The 20,656-nt window shown below is 44.7% G+C and overlaps 1 protein-coding gene and 1 long non-coding RNA gene across 7 annotated transcripts in view; one reads left to right on the top strand and one right to left on the bottom strand.

Annotated features, from left to right (window-relative positions):
- Positions 1 to 10,535, bottom strand: part of LOC132355007 (protoheme IX farnesyltransferase, mitochondrial) — a 110,954-nt gene extending 100,419 nt beyond the window's left edge. Inside the window, 5 exon segments of the mRNA XM_059907171.1 lie at positions 2,302 to 2,623; positions 4,361 to 4,494; positions 9,932 to 10,051; positions 10,054 to 10,432; positions 10,434 to 10,535. Of these exon segments, the coding sequence (XP_059763154.1) occupies positions 2,302 to 2,623; positions 4,361 to 4,494; positions 9,932 to 10,051; positions 10,054 to 10,432; positions 10,434 to 10,535 (1,057 nt within the window).
- Positions 10,108 to 20,656, top strand: part of LOC132355010 (uncharacterized) — a 291,176-nt gene continuing 280,627 nt past the window's right edge. For all 6 annotated transcript variants that reach the window (XR_009499502.1, XR_009499501.1, XR_009499500.1 and 3 more), the window contains exon 1: positions 10,108 to 10,550. This is a non-coding gene — a long non-coding RNA (uncharacterized LOC132355010). The remainder of the gene's footprint in view (positions 10,551 to 20,656) is intronic.

Raw genomic sequence — 20,656 nt, 5'->3', positions numbered from 1 at the left:
TGCAGAGCTCTGGGTCCGGTCCCAGGCCTCTGGGAGTTGATCTCTGGGGACAGCAGAAGCCCCGTTTGAACACACGTGCCACGTATGCTCCTTAGCAAATTGACACCTGGGGACCGGTAAGTCAACATGCAACATACATAGAGCACAACATGTACCATTAAAGAAGGGATTTAGTCATTGCTTTAGATTTCAGACACCATGTTTTAAATATCAAACCCTGCATCTGGAATGCCTATTCAGATATGCAACACTATAAGGTACAGAAAAGGAAAAACAATACAACATCTGGCATGAAGGGAAGGAAAATGTGCCCCCAGCCCCCCAAATTGATCCTAAACCAGTTGTCATCCTTTCCTATCTGTCCCTAAAGAAATAAGCATTATGAAAACAAACTTTAAGACATTATTTTAAATTAAGTATTTAAAGTACCTCATTTGAGACTCTAAGAAGAAACACTGATAATTAGTTCCTGACTGAGCAGTCCATCAACGCTGACTTCCTAACCGCCAAATAAAATAACTTCATAGCCAGGCATCTTAGGAGACCTCTACCATTTAAGTGTTGGTCACTTCCTTTATGGACTGGCTTTCTTTTGGCTTCCGTGACCAAGCCACTTCCTCTGACCATTTATTTCCTTGCAGACTCCATTATACACTCTGCCCAATCCTGAAAAGGGGACATGCCCCAAAGTCCTGTCCTTGGCCTTCCGCTCTGGTCACTCTACGCTTGACCCCTGGCAACCCCGCTCACCACCACAGCTTCACAGTCAGCCCTGCGCTGAAGACCGCGTGCTCTTCCGGCCCAGTGGTCTAGCTCAGCTCCTGTCCTTCACAGCCAGCGCTTGCTGGACCTCTCCACCCGGATATGCGAGCAGCAACTCGAATTCTGTGTGTCCAAAACTGTTCTCCCCCGAAACCTGGTTCTCCCTTCATTGTTCACATTCTCAAGTCTCAACACAACCATTCATCCAGTCTTCCACAGCAGAAGGCCCCAAGTTGTCCTAGAGCAGGGGCAGCAAACTCAAGTGCCTGCAGGGGCACCCAGGTGACGAAGTTATTTTTTTATTTAAGAAACAAGTGTATAGGTCTTAACATGGTCTCTTCTACACAGTTTGCAGATGTCACCCCATTTAAAACTCAGTATTGACCTAGGAAGTAGGTATCATTATTATCCCTACTTTACAGATGGGTAAACTGAGGCACAGAGATGTATGGAACTTGCTCAAGGTCACTCAACTAGTGAGAGCAAGGATTTGACGGCAGGGACTCCAGCCCAGAGGTCACTACTCTATGTTCTCTCTCAGAACTGGGCTGGGTGGAGGATAGTAAGGAGCAAAGGGCCCAGGACCAGGGAAGGCTTGTTCCACCTAACAGCAGTCAAGACTCCTTGCAAGTCCGTGTCCTAAACCTTCTACCTTATGGCCCCCAGTACTCCACCACGTCTACCTGAGGTTCTGTGCATTCCACTTCCTTAATATTTCTCTCTCTCTCTCTCCCCCCTTTTCTCCTTAACTCAGCCCTAAGTCATTTCTCAGTTGACCACCACTGATTTGTTTGCCATCATCCTTGCCTCTCACTAGTCCATGCTCTATAGCTGGGGTCAGCAAACTTTTTCTCTAAAGGGCCAGACAGGAAATATTTCAGGCTTTCCAGGACATAAGTTTTCTGTGGCAATGACTCAATTCTCCCGAGGTAGCATGACATCAGCACAGAACCAACGGCTGTGGCCGTGTTCCAATAAAACTTTATTTACAAAATCAGACAAGCTTTGCTCAACAGTGTAGTCACCAGCTTTCTTCGAGAGAAACACTCTACATTCCCGCACATGTGGGACAATCCCAGGGGCCCTACAAGAAGCAAAGCACAGCAGTGAGCTGGGAGTCCCAGTGCCCGTGGGTTCACTGCCCATCAAGCCCAGCAGTGCAGTCCTTCTTGTTCCCAGAACTGAAACGGAACACATTATCTTACTGCATCGTTACAGGGCAGCAGGCGTGAACACACAAAAGACAAGGAAATAAGGAGGATAAATATTCTGTGTTAACTGCAAATAAAAGTGAGACTATTTTTAGTACAATATGTTTAGGGTAATACTATTTACTATTCTGTGTAAACAGAATTCCAAAAATTTGATTTCAAATCCCAATTAAGTTGAAGAGAGGAAAAATACTAAGAGGGGACCTGTAGTTTCAAAATCATTCCTTTTGGGGCAGTAACAAAATTAGCATTTTGTTTAACCAAAAAACAAAAACAAAAAAACAACAGTCTCAAGTAAGAATCTGACTAGACCGGAAAAACAAAGTACCTGTGAGTTTGATTTTGGACAGCCGAGCCAAAATTCCTGGCAAATCATCCACACGCAGCTTCATCTCTTTCCACTGCTTTTCTTCTTTTGTCTCTGTTCCCACAGCTATAGAGCCTTCAATTACTGGGGTGGGTTCTAGTTCTATCGATTCTTTTTCATTTGGCTTTCTGGACAGAGATAGGCTTGGGGGTGAAAGAGGTCTCATCTTGTATATTTCGGTTTTGGCCTCATCCAAAGATGCTTTTTCAAGGAAAGGAGATGGCACTGGTTCCGGCTTTGGTTTTATTTGCTGGTTGAAGCTTCTGTTCAGTCGTGTGACATACTGAATAAAAAAGGTACACGTTACTAGGAAACCAAGGCCCAAAATGCTCTTAAATGGTTGTTCAGTAGCACCTTCCATCAGTCCAACTTGTACAATACCTAAAAGATTTTCCTATACCTTTATAAATACTCACTGACGTAACCCGTGTTAGAGTGTATTACATGGGAATCACTCTACTAAGAAATATGGAGAATACAATTAACTGGTTTTTCAAATTCTACGGCTTAGAAAATCCTAGGAATTTAAGTTCCTTGAAAGAAAGATAAATTTAGTTCATATTTATCTCCCCCAGAATTTCCCTCCATGTAGTACCAGAAACTGGAGGTTTCATATTCCAAATACAATGAAAAAGTTTTCTATAATCAAGAGCCAAGGCAACCTGTTGACTTTCCATGTTCCCAGGTGAACAGTGCATGCAGACGTACTCTGTGGGGGGCACAACCCAGGGCTCAGTGACCTCAGGGCAGTGGGTGTGGGGAAAGAATTGGATTTTAGAGTCAGATAATCTCTTATTACTTACTAGCAAAAAGGAGTAACTATGACTAATATCCTTGAGGCACTTTACAGTTTTATATAACATATATCTTTAGAGTTTATCGAATACATATCTCATTCAATGTTCCCAAAAGTTGTTAAAAAAGATGGATCATTATTAATTATCTCTCACTTTAATTTTCAGATGAGGAAACCAAGGCTCGGAAATAAACTGACAGAGACGAGAATCAACAACTAGTTACTTATAGATGCCCCTGGGACTTGGAGCAACCTATCCTGATAACTAGTTAAGCAATTTTTCATTACATCACAAAGACTTGAAATTACATATACTCGTCTTAGAAAGGAGTTACAAACTCATGAATGAATTCAGAGTTCTATTTACATAAAAAAGGCATTAAACATATTTGAGTTTCTCTTCTAAATATCCATTATCCTCGATCACCAACTTTAAAAGTCTGAACATTTCTGGAAATTAAAATCTCTCATCAAAACAATGAGTTTCATTAAGATTTTAAAAGTTAAAGTGGGCATTTTAAGTTAAAAAAAAAAGGTGAGAGAAATGTCAAATAGGACTTCAGAGTATGAATTTGCTATTCTGTCCTGCTTGCACTGAAATCATGAGTTTTTAGCTGTCGTTTCTTCATCCTATGATCCTTTGCCATTTGAGAAAGTGGCAAATGTAAGTTACCACACTGCCAATACCATGAAGTCGACCTGGACAAAATCCTACAAGAGGACTGAGCTGTATTACCAACGCCCACTGTAAAATGCCCAGCAAATCACAAACTCAATTTGTTTGAATCTGCTCAGAAGGGCATGTGTTTAAAAGACTTTTGAATACACTGCTGATGTTAGAAGACAGGAAGGTCACACGGTTAAAGCAATTATTTCTGTATTACTGATGTATTCACAGAACTTTAAAGAATTTAAAAAGATGCATCATAACAGTTCAGCTTTTCCTAATTGTGGCCTAGTCGAAACATGCCAGCAGTTTTCAATCTTTTCCCAAACTTACTTAATCAATAAGTTCAAGATCATACTTCAAAACTCAGACACCAGAATTATTCTGGTTTCAGTTAAGCATAAACAGAACAAGGGATTAAAGTTGTGGATAAACTTCAGACCACATGAAATAAAAGTCCTTTTCAAAGAGTACTTCTTAAAACTCTTCTTACAGTCCCCTCACACAGGGCAAGTAAAGACAGGGAGCACAAAGTGAGGATGGTCTTCTGAACGTACCATGTGCCTGAGGAAGTTAAAGTGCTGAAATGTAACCCACTGTTGATTGACGTTCCTGAGAAGATGCAGGAACCTACGAGGTGACTCCTGCAAGGCTCTCCTTTCTAGATACCAGACACATCCTCCTACCCAGCCTGTAATAGAGAGGAAGGGGGAAAAAATGTTAAAATCGTTAATACTTCTCACCAAGTGATGACTGGACCTACCCAGAAGCAGAGCCCGCACCACGGTAAGCAACACATGAGTGATGGGTCAGAACTTTGAAATGACTTGATCCAGACCTGTGAATGAACGGTATTGATCAGCCCTGCTCACTGTTTAAGTGAGCGTAATTCTCCAGCAGGGCTAGGGAACTTTTTCATCTCAGGATCATTAGGCTTTTATTATATCAAATGCTGAAATGACCAAACCATAGATCTTTTTAAGAATAAAATATAAGGCTTCCCTGGTGGCGCAGTGGTTAAGAATCCGCCTGCCAATGCAGGGCACACGGGTTCGAGCCCTGGTTCGGGAAGATCCCACATGCCGCAGAGCAACTAAGCCCATGCGCCACAACTACTGAGCCTGCACTCTACAGCCTGCGAGCCACAACTACTGAGCCCACGTGCCACAACTCCTGAAGCCCGAGCGCCTAGAGCCTGTGCTCTGCAACAAGAGAAGGCACCGCAATGAGAAGCCCACGCACCGCAACGAAGAGTAGCCCCCGCTCGCCACAACTGGAGAAAGCCCGCGCGCAGCAACAAAGACCCAATGCAGCCAAAAATAAATAAATTAAATAAATAAATTAAAAATTTAAAAAAATTTTAAAAAAAGAATAAAATATATAACAATCAGTTCAGTCACTTTTTAAAAAGTATAAAATAAGAAGCAGAATTTTTCTCAAAAAATAACAGTAAAATGGAAGATATGTTTCAGATTAGTATTTTGGCCATGTCAGGTAAGCCAAGGAAAAGGGAGAGGAAATAGCTCTCAATAAAGTATGAGTCTATCAACCTAGTTAGGAAGAAGCTATTTTTGTTGTATCCGAATTTGGCTTTTAATCATTTCTCTCTAAACCTTCTCTCAAACATCAACAAATCTAATGCTTCCATGTAAGGCCTCATCCTGGGCAAGCCTTCGAAAGGACCACAGCACAGACCCCCCCCCCCTTTCTTTTAAGTCTCTCCTTCCATGGCTTCCATGACCCTAAGGACCCCTGGTTCTCTGCCACCCACAACTTACCACTTCTCGGGTTCTCGCGGTAGCTCCTCTTGCTGTGTCAGCCACGTGAAGGCAGTTGTGTCGCTGCTGTTCTGAGCGCTACATACTGTCCCTGAACAAACGTAATTCCAGGGTAATTGTTCATCTTCAACCCATTTCTAGAGTCACTACGCCTCTTTCCATCTGCTGAGTATCTCCACGTGGATGGGTTCTAGTATGTCTCTGAGAACGTTACTCTCACCCTTATCTCTACTCTGTTCCCTACTGCTGATAGAACCATCGCCTACTTGAGATTCCAGGACCACCTTGAACTCTTCCTTCATCACCTAATAATCATCAACTCCAGTCAACGCTGAAACACTGGTCAAATCTGTCCACTTCTTTCCCTGCCGCTGAGAGATACAGACCCTTGTCATCTCACACTTGGACTACGGTACAGGCGTGGGATTCAAGCCACTTGCCCTGACTTAGGTTAACTCTCTTTCCTCTCCAACCCAAGTCTCATAGAGCCAACGGTTTCCTTCTGAAGCCCAGAATACACATCACCTGCCCAAACCTGTACCTATGACTCGCTGTCTCGTGCCCTGCACGGCACGCGCCACCATTCCAGCTCGTGCATCTTCGCTGACGCTGCTTCCTTGCTGGCACGGTCCTGCCTCCGCCCGCTGCCTGTAAAATGTCAAAGTCTCCTTCAACTACTCTATCACTTCACACTCTTTTTGTGTGGCACTTCTTTCTTTCTTTTTTTTTTAAGATTTTTCTTTGATGTGGACCATTTTTAAAGTCATTATTGAATTTGTTACAATATTGCCTCTGTTTTATGTGTTGGCTCTTTGGCTGAGAGGTACGTGGGATCTTAACTCCCTGACCAGGGATGGAACCCGCACCCCCTGCATTGGAAGGCGGAGTCCCAACCACTGGACCGCCAGGGAAGTCCCTTGTGGCACTTCTTAATGCAAATATTTCCATTTGTTTCTGCATCATGTTTTTCAGTTCCTCAGGGGTAGGGACTCTCCTTTCCTCACCTCTGTTACAACAGCTAGCAGAGTGCCTTCCATATAAGAATGAGATGATGTCTGATGACTGGGTCACCCACATCGCTCACCTGGACTGTGGGAAGGAGAGCTATCACAACCCCTCAGTAAACATGGCAATTATCTTAGACTGGAGATAAGTCCCTTCTTCACTGGAATCATATTCTCAACCCTCAGATAAGTATGAAATGCTAATTTTCCACATACATGAATATGTGTTGTCTGTATATGGGTACAGGAAGGAACAGTAGTGTTGAAATCAGGCCACTGATTGAAATTTCTTTTGAATTCAGTCCTCTGATAGTAAAGGTCTGTTATCCATTTATTTGATGCTGTGTGTTTTCCCTTTTTTGCCTTGACATTGTTCTTTGGGATAATACAATTTCAATATTAAAAGTTTATGTCGAGAAAACATCAAGTTTTATTGTTCTGGGCCTTAATTTCAAAACAAGTTTTGAGTTCCATTGGTCCAGTGAGAAATGCATGTTCCTGTGAGGAAAAGAACCACTTTGGAAACTATCTTTCAAGATAATGTAGGTTAAAACCAAGATTTTACGGGGGGGGGGGGGGGAACCAGCTAGAAAACTGTACTTTTAAATGATGAAAACACTTCATTTAGTCAAAACACGTCATATCTCTATGAATCAGTGCCCAGAAATTTAAAGACATTTTGGCCCCATGTAAATAAATGTAGGTTTGAAGATACACATGGCTTATAATAGATGCATTAAAAATCTGGAAACAGGGCTTCCCTGGTGGCGCAGTGGTTGAGAATCTGCCTGCCGATGCAGGGGACACGGGTTCGAGCCCTGGTCTGGGAAGATCCCACATGCTGCGGAGCAACTAGGCCCGTGAGCCACAACTACTGAGCCTGCGTGTCTGGAGCCTCTGCTCCGCAACAAGAGAGGCTGCGACAGTGAGAGGCCCGCGCACCACGATGAAGAGTGGCCCCCGCTTGCCACAACTAGAGAAAGCCCTCGCACAGAAACGAAGACCCGACACAGCCAAAAATAAAATATAAAAAAATAAATTAATAAAAAAAAAATCTGGAAACATATGGCCATATCCACTATTCACCATCAACACTGGGTCATGATTGTAGGGCTTTTAAAATGAAGTGCACAGGACTTCCCTGGTGGTGCAGTGGCTAAGAATCCACCTGCCAATGCAGGGCACACGGGTTCGAGCCCTGGTCTGGGAAGATCCCACATGCCACGGAGCAACTAAGCCCATGCGCCACAACTACCGAGCCTGAGCTGTAGAGCCCGCGAGCCACAACTACTGAGCCCGCGTGCCACAGCTACTGAAGCCCGCGCGCCTAGAGCCCATGCTCCGCAACAAGAGAAGCCACCGCAATGAGAAGCCCGCGCACCGCAACGAAGAGTAGCCCCCGCTCACTACAACTAGAGAAAGCCTGCGCGCAGCAACGAAGACCCAATGCAGCCAAAAATAAATAAATAAATAAATAAATTTATTTAAAAAAAAAAAAAAAATGAAGTGCACAGATAAGAAGCTGAAAGGTCCTGAAAAGTTTTTAATGGCTATAAAATTCTTTGAAGCTTTAGAAGAACAGTCAGGCATGACCACTAGGTACCTGATACAGTCCCTATTTACCCTTCTGCCACCTTCCCCCCATGCTGCTTCCATATCAAGCTCTTACAGTGGATCTTCCAAGTGGATCATAGCAGGTTGCACAGACCACTTACTAGCAGATCTTTTGGCGATTATGTTCATAGCTTCAGGAAGCTAATAAGCTGTCTGTTAATTCCCCCCATACCTGCATCAAAAAGACGGGTCCAGCAACAAACCATGTGGAATATGCAGCCCACTTACTGAACTGGGGAATTCTAAGTAGTCAGGCGGACTTATCCTATAGGAAGCTGAAAATACAGAACTGAAAGGCAGAAAAGCAGCCAATCTTGAGGAATGCACATTGGAAAAACCTCCCTACAGAGGTGATAATTCAAGCGCTAAGAAAGGATGAGCTCTCTGAGAATGAGTGTCTAGGGTCAGGATCAAACACTCACAGTCAGGGATGGGAGAAGGCAACAAAGAAATTCAAAAAGAACTACAGACCCTTTAAATAAAATGTATCATTATGGAAAATCCCAGTCATATGCAATAGCAGAAGAACACAATGAGCCCCCATCACTGATCCCCCAGCTTCAACAACTACCAAACCTCGGCCAATCTTGTTTCATGTATACACACTCCCACTTCTCACCCTCCTGCCCTCCTTTTGAACCAGAAGAGACCTTTGAGATCATCTAGTTGAATTGCCTCATTTTATAGACCCAGAGGGAGTCCACCTCCAACATGGGCCACCAGCACCACATTCGTCACCCATCAGTTACCATCCTAAACTACGGGGGTGGAGGGGGGCAAAACAGTTCCCAACCTCCAGTTTAATAACTCCATCAGGAGAAATTTCATTCATTCACACGTAATTATTCAGCACCAACAATGCACCCCCGGTACTGTGTCGGGCACTGGGGACACAGAGGTGAACCAGAGAGATACCGTCCCTGCCTGCACAAGGTTCAATCTCCTAGTTCAGAGAAACACGTAATAAACCGGTTATAAATAAACAACTACAGACTGTGCTAACCATCATGAAAGAAACAGGGTGATGCAAGAAAAGAGGGGCGGGGGGGCTCTCCTTAGATAGGGTGGTCAGGCCTCTCTGAACAGGTAACATTTGAGCTGAGACCGAGCCAAGGGGCAGGAAAGTGCATCCCACTTTCAACATATAGCTATGACAGGTCCTTGGCGTGGAGGGATTATATCAGGGACCACACTAATGGAGAAAGACAAAAGTCTAGGGGTCAGGGGGTGGTTATGGCCCGCTGTCTGAGGTGGTCATCATCTTTATCATCGCCATCATGACCCTTTATCCTGGAACAAGGCTTCCGGGTTGGGGGTGGGGGAGAAAAGCACTTGCCCGGTCCTTACAAGTGGGACATACGAGTAACTTACAAATGGCTAGGACCTAAGACTCTAATAAGCCAAGAGGCTCGTGGAGCCCCCAGGTTCTACCCCGTCCTCTCTCCCGCAGCCTCCAGTCTCTGAAAACTGAAAGAAGCACCAGACGCCGCGCCCACCGCCCCGGGGGGAGGAGGAGATGGAGACGGTGCGGACCACCGGGGCCCAAGTGCAAGACTAGACCCTAGCTCCGTGGCCTCTTCACGTCAGGCTACTCCAAAAGTCACTTCCCGCACTGGTGCCCCGCCGACCTCGCCAAGGGCTCCCAAGGTTGCAGGCAGGCGGAACCACGGCGTCACACGTGGCAAAGAGAAGAAAATTCCCCCAAAGTGGTGCCCGAGAACGGGAGCAGTACCTGTCAGGACGCGCGAAGAGAGAGTATGCGGGGATGCGGCCATCACGCACGAGTCCGGCGGCCCCCCGGGGTCCCCGCGTCCTCTCTCCTCACCGGCTGCTGGGCGCCGCCATCTTCTTTCCCCGCCCCCCGTGAGAAGAGCGGGAGCTTCCGGTTCGTCACTTCCGGCGGGCGGGACGCGGAAGTGGAGGCCTGTGGCCTGAGGGGCGTTGACTGGCCGCCGGGCCGGAGTGCGCTGGGCCTAGGTCCCGGGACCCGAGGTACCTTCGCGGAGCGCGAGGAGCGCGGGGCGGCGGAGACTTCCGAGGAAAGGCCGCGCGCGACGGTGGACCCGCGCCTCCCGCCCCGAGGCCGGCATCCCTGGCCGGACCCGAGGGGCCTGGCGCTTGGGCAGGGCCGGCCGCGGGCTGCTCGCGGGCCGCTTGCAGTTACCTCCGGGATCCTTTTGGGCCACCGAGGCGCCGGGAGGAAATGGTTCTGGGGACGGTGCCCCCAGCTTCCATGCCCCATCAGTTACAGCTTTATCATATTCGCTGTCAGATGCGGGGAGCGATGCACTCGGGCTCCTGGCCCCTGAGCCACGCCGAGGAGTCGTCAGGAGCATCTCGGGACGAGGAAGGTGCGTGCAGAGTTTAAGGTTCCGGGCTCTGGAGTGACCTCTGTATTCCTGGCTCCACCTCCTGGCCTCCTGACCTGTTGAGCAAACGACCTAAGTCCCCTGAACCTCGGTTATGTCGCTGTGCGACGGGGATCATAATAGCATATGTCCCATAAGATGGTTGAGAGAATTAAATGATGTCTCTGCAGTGGGTACCCAGCCAGACTCCTGTCACGGCCAAGAACTGATAAGTTATCATTCGTGTCTGATTAGGAGGGCAGGTTTCAGCGCTCCTCCTTTCGTCTGGTTTTGGTGTTGGGAGTTCCGCAGCTAACGGTGCACTGAAGGGAAGAGATTCAGCTTTTGAAAGAGAAGAAATAGGTAACTGGGTTCTAGGAGGGTAACTTTTCTGTCTTCAGTGATAAGGAGGTAGGTGGTCACGTGGGTCATCTCGGCTAGCATTGCCGGGCACGGGGGTTCCGAGAAGAATGAGACCCCCTGACTGTGTGGGAGCTGACAACGGTACCAGTGGGGCGAGAGGGGTTGTCAGTTAGCAAGGTCAGTGTGATGGTGGTGATGTAGAAAGTGCTGCAGAAACCCAGGTTGAGGTAGCAGTTCTGTGTGGTTGGTCAGGGAAGGCTTCGGCGATTTAAACTTGGTACTCGGTTGGAGGAGCAGTGGATTTTTCCTGCATACAAGGAAAGGAAAGGATATTCCCTGAAGAGGTAAACAGCATTAAATACTATGTTAAAAGTTTTCAAAAGGCCTTGTCATTTTCCATGTGCTTTTTAGAAACGTTTGGTGTTGACATCCACAGGAAAAGGTAACCTCTTGAATAACAAGTTAAGGCTCAAAGAGTTTTATCCGCCCAAAGTCACCTAGCTGCTGAGTTCCAGACCAAGACCAGAACCCCTGATACCTGTTACCACGTGATTTCCACCGTGCCTTACGGCCTTATTCACCCAAGCGTCTTGAAGAGCCACAGCCTCTGTGATTTGTAAAACACAGAGAATTTCAACCTTGGCTGCCTGTCAGCATCACCTGTAGGGCTTTAAAAATTACAGATGCCTGAGCCACCTCCAGACCTGTTAAATTAGAAAGGGTGGGGAATGGATGGAATGGACCTATAATTTTCTTTTTAAAGCATCACAGGTGATTTTGGTACACGGAACTGAGAATTACTAGATTCCAACTTTTTTTTCTTTTTCTGACAACACAGCTATGTCTAAAAGGTTGATTCACATGAGTGTTAATGTTTCATGCACTCCGAAAATATGAATTCCTGAGTCCTCTAGGCTTGTGATAGACAAGAAGTTTAATAGACATGTTCCTCCTTGGCCAACAGATTTTTCTCTTCATTTTCAGTTCTTTCCAGAAATGGGGGCAAAGTCAAGTCCATGAATGAATGCATAAGTTTTTATTTATTGAGAGAAACCAGTCAGTGTCATATGGGAAAAAAGGCCTGAACGATGAATACCTTCTGATGAGGTTGGTCAGGAAGTGCATTCATTTGTAATTAAGTTAGCCCATGTCAATAATCCCAAAGCATAGGCCCCGGAAAAGTAATCCCTGGAGATACTTCTGGGAGGAAGAGAATTCCACTGCCCTGTGCGGTGATTTGGCTGCCTGTAGCTGCAAGGGAGGCTGACAAAGTAGAGAGCAGGATTGCAGTGATGAGCTTCGGCCAGTCACAATCCATCCCCCAGACATCGTGCTGTCTGGAATCAAACCACAGTGATGTTAAACTAAGAAACAAGTAGAGAAGGGATTTTGGTTAAAATCCAAAATGGCAGCTAAAAGGGTGTGCTACGGTTTTGTTGAACCTGTTGTTTTCCAAACATTTTGGAAACAAACCCTTGTGTGAAATACCCTGAAAACTTGGGAAGTGCCAGCCTCTCTCACACACACACACAGCCAAACATACGAACAATTTGGGGCTTGGACTATGTTTGTGTTGACAGTTCTCACTTATTCTAAGGTGAATCAGACTTCCTGATTTGGAATAATCTTGCGTCATTAGACTTACTTTTCCTGGACAGGTTTCCTTAGAAAATGCCATTTACAAGCTCTGCCCTTCAGTCACTGTAGATGAATAGGACATGTAGAGATGGGCCTCAACAGCCATATAACTGCACCTTTTCATTTTATAGATTTGGAAACTGAGGTCCAGAGAGGTTAAGTAATTTACTCTGAGTGATAGAACTTTGTCTCCAGACACCCAGGCCAGCATTTTTCCATCTCATTATATTGTCTTTCTTGTCCCTCACTCTACCTGTGGCATCTTCACTAATGAAATTATATGTAGGACTTCACAACTATATATATTTATTTGACTTTGGATTTTTTAATTTTTACATTTCAAGTAAAATAAATATGTTTCACAGATTTTTGTAGAATATGTTTTTAATTACCTGCTTATTTTGTTTAATATTGCTTATGACAAGAGATATAAAGAACTAAAAGCATTATTTTTAGCTAAAAGCATAGTTTTAATTAGCCCACAGTTACTGAAAGTTGAGTTGTATTCAATTTTATGTTAATGTGGTCACTAACTACAGTTATCACTTGCATATGTATTTTTAAACGTGATTCTGAATAATCAGTGTAAAGCTTTGTACTTTGTCTCTTAAAACTAATGTTATCACGGTTTACCTAGATAATGGCTTAGCACCCAGTTAAAAACCAAGCTGCCCTCAAGTCCCACTTTGTCCTGTAGTGGATTTGCGTCAGAATTTGAAAGCAGAATCTCAGAGTTTCTCCTTGGAGAGTCTGTACGGAATCCAATCTGCATTTTATTCCATCTGATGTGACTTCTGAGTGCATGCTAACTCTCTCAAAGCCTTGATGAATTTACTGCAATAGATACAGACATAGCTTCCTCTAGGCAAAATCCCAACCTAGTATGCAGGATGTAATCAGTTAGCACAGAATTATCCATCTAAAAGCAAAATAGATTTCAAAGCCCAAGGATAGGCAAAGGATCTGAAGAGAGTTTTTCCAAAGAAGATATACAAATGGCCATAAGTACATGAAAAGGTGGTCAACAGCATTAGCAGTCAGAGAAATAAGACTTAAAATCAAATTGGAACCCTGATGTGCTACTGGTGGGAATGTAAAATGGTGCAGCTGCCTTTGAAAACAGTCTGGCAGTTTTTCAAAAAGTTAAATAAGGGGCTGTCATATGACCCAGCAGTTCCACTCCTAGATGGAGAAATGAAGACATACTTACTCAACAATAGAAAGACAAGGTTCTTCCCCTGTTCCCATGATGTTGGGGGTAGGTGGTGACAAGACAGGCCTGGTTTGCTTCTTGCTTGAGGGAGGCCTCCCTCCTGCTGGGAAAGGCCGATGCTCAGGCCCCTTCCAGTGAGCTGGGCTCCCACCGGATGTAGCTCTGCTCGCCAGCGTCAGGGCTCCCACACAAGTGTGTGTGTCCAGAGCCTCAGTGTGATAATAAACTGGCTTTTACCCACGCTTATCCTCCTCTGGAGGCTTAGCAAAGGTGACCACTGCTACAGTAGGCAACTCAGGTGTGGGGAAGCGTGGAGTATTTCAGGACCCTGCCTTTGGCCGTGGCTTCATGGTGGTGATGCTGGGTCAAGTCAGGTCAGGAGACTGATGTTAATTAGGCAATCGAAAGGGTTAAAAAGAACTCTGAGTGTCACAGAGGTAGCAACTTCAGAGGGCAGCTACCACCTCTGTAACTGGATGATGGGAATGAGGCCAGGCTTACTACAGCGTGGAAACCGAGAGGAACAGGCACTGCTCTACTGATGCGCTGATCTCTGCGGGGGACCTGACCAAGCTGGATCTTAAGGTGTTAGAAAAGCTGTACGTGGCCTCAGCCGCTGCTGCTGGGGCGAAGGAGCACTGGAGTGAGGTGCCCAGGGGCCGCAGGCAGACGGGAAGCAGGTGGGAGGAGGGAGCCCTGCCTTCTCCGTCCTGCAGCGTCGCTGGCCCATCTTGGCAGAGCCGAGCGGTGAGAGAGCCTGCAGGAGCGTGGTTTGCAGACTCCCAGCTCCAGCATCACCAGGCGCCGGATACAGGGTAAGTTTGGAGCCAGGACAGATAACTGCTCTGAGTTCTCAGGTGAACAGACGTTCCACTGTACGTGTACAGATTAGGGTTTACAAATCAGCCTCCTATGAGCTTGAATAACCTAAATCAGTTCCTCAGATCTCTTAATAGTTCCTCCAAGGTGACCAGTAAGGATCCTGGTCCAAGGTCACTCCAGTCAGACATTACCCCTCAGCTGTAACCTCTTCCAGCTCTACACCCCAGAGCTGATTCCATCCAGGAGCTTGGGGACATCATAAGTGGAAAGCGAAGTTCAGGAATGCAGGAAAATGAAACAGCCACAGGGAAATGCACTCGAGCAAATACTGTTCACTGCCGCGGCCTTCCACCTTCGTTAATCAACAGGCCACGATTTTAAGGGAAGCAGTACCTGCAGCCCAGGAGGTGAGTCACGATGGCCTCCAGTCAAACAGAGGGATCTCAGCCACACTTGCCCAGAGTTCCTGACAGCCGGGGAGGCCATATGACCCAGTTCCAGCTAGAGAGAGAGAAGGAGAAACCTGCAGACAAGGTTGCTAGGAAAAACCTCGTTCACTACCGAAGGTGTGCAAAGGGCGGTGCTCTGGGCCTTTCCCTTCCTTTCATTCTCAGGAAGCAGGGCTGAAAGTGGAATCCCTGGCACTGAGGCAGCCGTCTCGCAATTGTGAAGTGATGAAAAAACATGCCAGGGAAGGCGGAGTAGGAAAAAGAGAGCCCAGGTTCTAGATGAACTTGTTGGGCCACTGCTCCAAGCCTGGAACATCTATCTGCAGACTTTCTGCTATAAGCGTACTGTTCTGCTTAAGCTCCTTTCCGGGTTTCCGGTTCGTTGCATCCCTGATGGGACATTCAGGAGTGGGGCCGGGGAGCCGAGTGACCTGCACCAGAGCTTGCCGAGGAAGACCGCATGGAGAAGCAACCCAGATCATGTCAGACCGCTGAAACGCATGCCGTGTCTAACAAAAATAACACAAACTCAACATGGTGGCTGTTTCCAATAGGATATAAGTCCACAACGGTTTAAATAAAACAAATAAAAGATGCAGTTTTGTGCAGACGAGCTTCTTGTCTTGTTTCTTGGCTGTTTACTGTGCACCCAGTTCCTTTGCTGATGTCAAAATGTCCTGCTTCCCCACATCAGGAAGGCATCCCTTTTCTGGTTTCCTCCTCCTTGGAATCTTGAAGCCTCGTGAAGAATATAGTGGAATGCTCCAAGTGTAGCAGGAGACAAATCCTGTTGGCCACTACTGGTTGAGAAACTCATAACCCATAAAGAGCATCCCTAAACACCTAAACACACATTTTTCTATTAGCTACCAGGAACTCTTAAAAATGGTTCTTATATATTCTGGTAAATGACCTGTCAGTGTTATAAAACTAGAGAATTCCAAGGTACAAGGAGATTTGCTAAATGCAAATTAATAAGAAGAATCCCAGCAAGGTTATTCTCAGAACAAAAATAATTAGCAAGCTACTAGGAAAGTGTAAACATCAGATCTTTTCTAAAATCAGTTATTAGTTCTCATCTATGGATCTTCTTTCTCCCTGCATTTGTACCTTTAAGACAATTGATAGCAGGAAATGAAGATGTTGATTTCTTTTTTGAAATAAGTATCAATGCATATTTGCAAAAATATGCCATTTCTTTAGCATTTACGGTGCATTAAGTGCTTTATCATGACATCATTTACTTTTCTCCAGAACCCAGATGTGTGTCATTCCCATTTTCAGATGAAGAGCTTGAGACCTTAAAAGATTTTAAAAGATTAAATAATTTTTCCAAGTTCACATAGCTAGAAAATAAGTACCACAACTAGAATTTAAACCTGCCTGATTTACAAGGGATGTGTTCTTAATCCTAATACTGGGCCGTCTCCCATATTTTATGTATTATAGAGTCCTCTTTATCTGGCATTTTTTCATACTAGTCTAGAGTTTCACATTTCATCAAACAAGTGAAGTTATTGTAGTCCGGCCTCAAAAAATTACTTGATTTTGCGTTTTCTGAGTTGGGTTCAATTTCCTTTGACCTCAGTTTCTGGGTATATAGAACAGGAATACTAATACCAGTTCCACCACTTCAATTACATTGCACTTTCAGTACTTAATGAGAGTTCATGTCTGGACACCTTCAAATAGTACTCATTCCGGAGACCTACCCAATCAAAAATCTTTGGGGGTGGGCCTGGGAATCCAGAGTTAAGCAAAATGACTTTATTATTTTTAAAAAATCACATAAGCTTTGTGTAAAATGTCAAGAGTACAGAAAAAGAAAGCAAGCATTCCCAGGAGAAAGGGTCCCCAAGGAAGATGGTGATGGTGGTGATGGTGGCCATGATGATGATAACAGCACAGACACCCCCTGTATTCTTAGATTCTTCCTGTGTCCCAGAATTTACGTACCTTGTCTCATCTAATCACATTTCACCTTCGCAACAACCTTACAGCTAACAGACGATTATCCACATTTATAGATAAAGTAATCGAAGCTCATAGTCTGAGAAATCTGTATTAGGTTCCTAGGGCTGCAATAACAAAGTACCACAAACTGGGTGGCTTAAGACAACAGGTGTGTAGCGTCCCCCAGTTGTGGAGCCTGGAAGTCTGAAATCAAGGTATCAGCAGGGCCACGGTCCCTCGGAAGCCTCTGTGGAGCATCCTTCCTGCCTTTTTCCAGCTTCTGAGAGACCCAGGCATTCAGTTCCCAGGCTGTGTCAGCCGAACTCCAATCTCTGCCTCAGTCTTCACATGGCAGTCTTCCTTCTGTGTCTGTCTTCACAAGGCATTCTCTGCTCTGTGTGTGTCTCTGTCCAAATTTCTCTCTTTTAAGGACATGAGTCTAATTGGATGAGGGCCCACCCTAAGGACTTCATCTTAATTTGATTACATCTGCAGAGATCCTATTTCCAAAGAAGGTGACATTCCCAGATCCTGGGGTACAGGACTTCAACATGTCTTTCTAGGGGACACAATTCAACCCATAACACTATCCAAGGATACAACGGCTAGTAAACTGCAGGACTGGATTTGAACTTGGGTGATGCTAGAATCTGGCCCCGTGGTCATCAGCCACCACATATCCTGTCTCGGGAAGGCACTCGGGGACATTGTGCTGCAGTGCCTCAAACAGGGGGGAGGTGTAATAAGTGGGGAGAAAAATCTTGCAACTGTTCAGTAACTATTTACAAGAGAACAAAACTCTGGGCGAGTCTCTGACATTTCCTCTGCAACAGTTAGATGCCAAATGACTCCACACTGTTCTGAGGGGGAAAAAGTTATGAGCTAAGAACCTTATACCCAGCAATTTCTCTTTCAGTGGGACAGGCGGGCGTTCTCAGGAATGCAAGGGCTCAGAAAATATTCCACGTGTTGAAAAACTATTTGAAGATACATTCCAGTGGTTCAGAGGGTTTGAGATTATACAGACCAGAAAAAAAATCTCAAAAATAATTTAGAAACCAACATAGGGATTGCCAGCTTTTAACTGTGTAAAGGCATTTATAACAAATCAAACTACCATCTAGTGTTCATATAATGGCTTCATAAAAGATTGATCATTTAATGCCAAAAATATTAAAAGAATATAATCTGATAGCTACTTAAATGGAATAGTTTAGCTTTATGGAAAAAATATTTGTATTTAATATATTTTACCCCAGAGGAGCGAAGAACTTTTTCTGTAGATAAGATCTCACCCATGAATGGGTGTTTGAGAATCAGGAGCTCACAGGAACCTAAAGAAGGACAAGTGAAAATGTGTTCTGGCTAGCATTCAGGATTTATGCCACTGGGGGGAAAATATGATTTGAAACTGACCATAATCATTTCCATCTTCTCAGGAAAGTTTCAGTGGGAAAATCAGTCTTTGCAGTTGCTACTCCCTTCCACATACAGAGGGTAGAGGGAAGGAGATAACTTATTCCCTCAGCTGACATCTGGGTTTCCACTTAGTCTTTCCAAGTTCTCATGAAAATATCCATGAAAGGACCACTAGTTTAAAATAATGGTTTGCATTCGCACATTTAATTACTTCTCCCTCCCCGATTCTCTATAAAAAGAACATGTCTGCATTTCAAACTGAGGGTTTGCCCATTTGGCTATAATTTCTGAGAATTTCTGCAAATTAGAGTACAGGTGAGGCCAGAGTGAGAAAAGAACCCATCAGTCTACAATTCATGACATGTAAAGGGTGAGACTCATGTATGGAGAAAGAGGAGGGGCCGCCTAGCAAAATTCAACCAGTACCTCCCTCCCCAAACTCAGAGCCAGAGGGGCTGGGAGCCAGGACAAACAGAATCTGGAAGCCAGTGTATCAGGTACAGACACAGAGGCTGCTTGAAGCGTTCAATCACACTTATACTTGGAATGAGTTCCTGGACTAAGTAAAGAAGGGCAGCCGTGAAGCTGGCTTAAAACTGAGGAAGTGGGTGTGAGTTGGGAAATGCTGCCCTGGAACCTTTGCCCTAGAGCCCTCGCTAAGGGTGAGCTAGAATGACAATCAGGTACTGAGACTTCTGAGGCACCATGGTGAAGTTCTTCCCCCGTATCTGTTCCCTTCCTCACCTGCTAGGCACATGGACCTTCTGTATGGTATGAAGTAATACTATGGTAAATCAAGTCACAATTTCCCTATCACAGTAACTGCAGAGATATCAATCCGAAGACACACTGAATAAGAAATTTGCAACCTTTCCTAAGGGACTATACGATGGTAACAAGTCCTCAAATCTAAATGACTTGACACCAACAAAAGGGTTTACTTCTTGCTCACTTAAAGCCTGATGCAAGCTGGGTGACTCGTCAAGGCTGCCATCCTCCAAGCAGTAACACAAAGATCCAGGCTGCTTCTGTGTTGTGGCTCCACCATTCTCAATATGTCCTGTATGGTCACCAGCTTATCAAAGAAAGAGACTCGCGTGTACGCATCAAAAATGGCAAATGTCTTTTATACTCCCAGCCCATTGCTCAGAACTAATCAAATGTCCCCAACATAACTGCAATGCAAGGGCATCTGAGAAATGTAGGTAAGCAATGAAACATATGGGTATTACTCTGCCACAGGGACATAAAAGAAGACTTGGATAAAATGAAAGGCATACCATGCTTCTGTATCAGGAGAGATAATATTGTAGTGATGTTAATTCTCTCCAGTATAATATAGGGCTGTAACATAATCCTGACACAGTACTTAATAAAATAACCCCAGAGTTCTTCAGGAAGAATAAATGAGCAAGAATAGCCAAGAAAAGTTAGAAAGTAAAGTAGAATAAGGCAGGGCTCTCCACCAAGGTGATAAATGTATTGTGAAGCTCCAGTTGTTAAAATAATTTGGTGGTACTTGCCCAAGAATAGATAACAAGATCATTGGAACAAAATGACAAGTCTAAGAACAGACCAAAGGGTATATACACATTTAGCATATTTAGATAAGAGCAGCATGCTAAATAAGTATGGAAAAGAATATTTAGCTGAAGCATTTAGCATAGGGGCCACCGAATCAACACTTGGGAGGAATGTTAAGTCTGTACCTCACACTGAACTCCAAAATCTATTTCAGACGGATTGAAAAGTTTAAATGAGTTAATAGAGGGAAATAAAGGCTTGGGAAGGACCGTCTCAGCATGACTTAGGTCAAAGGATCCATAAAGATGCATGCGTTTTTCTTTTAACCTAAAAATTTTAAACTTTTCTCTGTCCCAAACAACAGATCAAGTTAAAAGGCAATCAAAAATGAGGAAATCAACTGCATCACATATGACAGACAAGGGAGTACCACTCTTAACATGTGAACAGCTCTAGAGATAAATGATAAATGCACAAAATTATATGAATGAAAAGACATGGGTTTTTTTGGATAAACATACAAATTTCAATATCATTAGGGTCAAAATACAAATTCAGAAAAACTGGTATAGTCTTCTACCTACTGAATTGGCAAAGATTAAAAAAAGTGATAATTGGTGCTGTTAGGGTGCAGGGTGACGGGGAGTATACGTTTATATCCAGTCGGCCCTCCATATCCACGGGTTCCACATCCGTGGATCCAACCAACTTCCAATTGAAAATATATT

Source organism: Balaenoptera ricei, chromosome 20 (assembly GCF_028023285.1).
Source record: "Balaenoptera ricei isolate mBalRic1 chromosome 20, mBalRic1.hap2, whole genome shotgun sequence".
NCBI classification, from domain to species: Eukaryota; Metazoa; Chordata; class Mammalia; order Artiodactyla; family Balaenopteridae; genus Balaenoptera; species Balaenoptera ricei.
The sequence above is the reverse complement of the archived record's forward strand: the minus strand, read 5'-3'. Positions and strand labels throughout refer to the sequence as shown.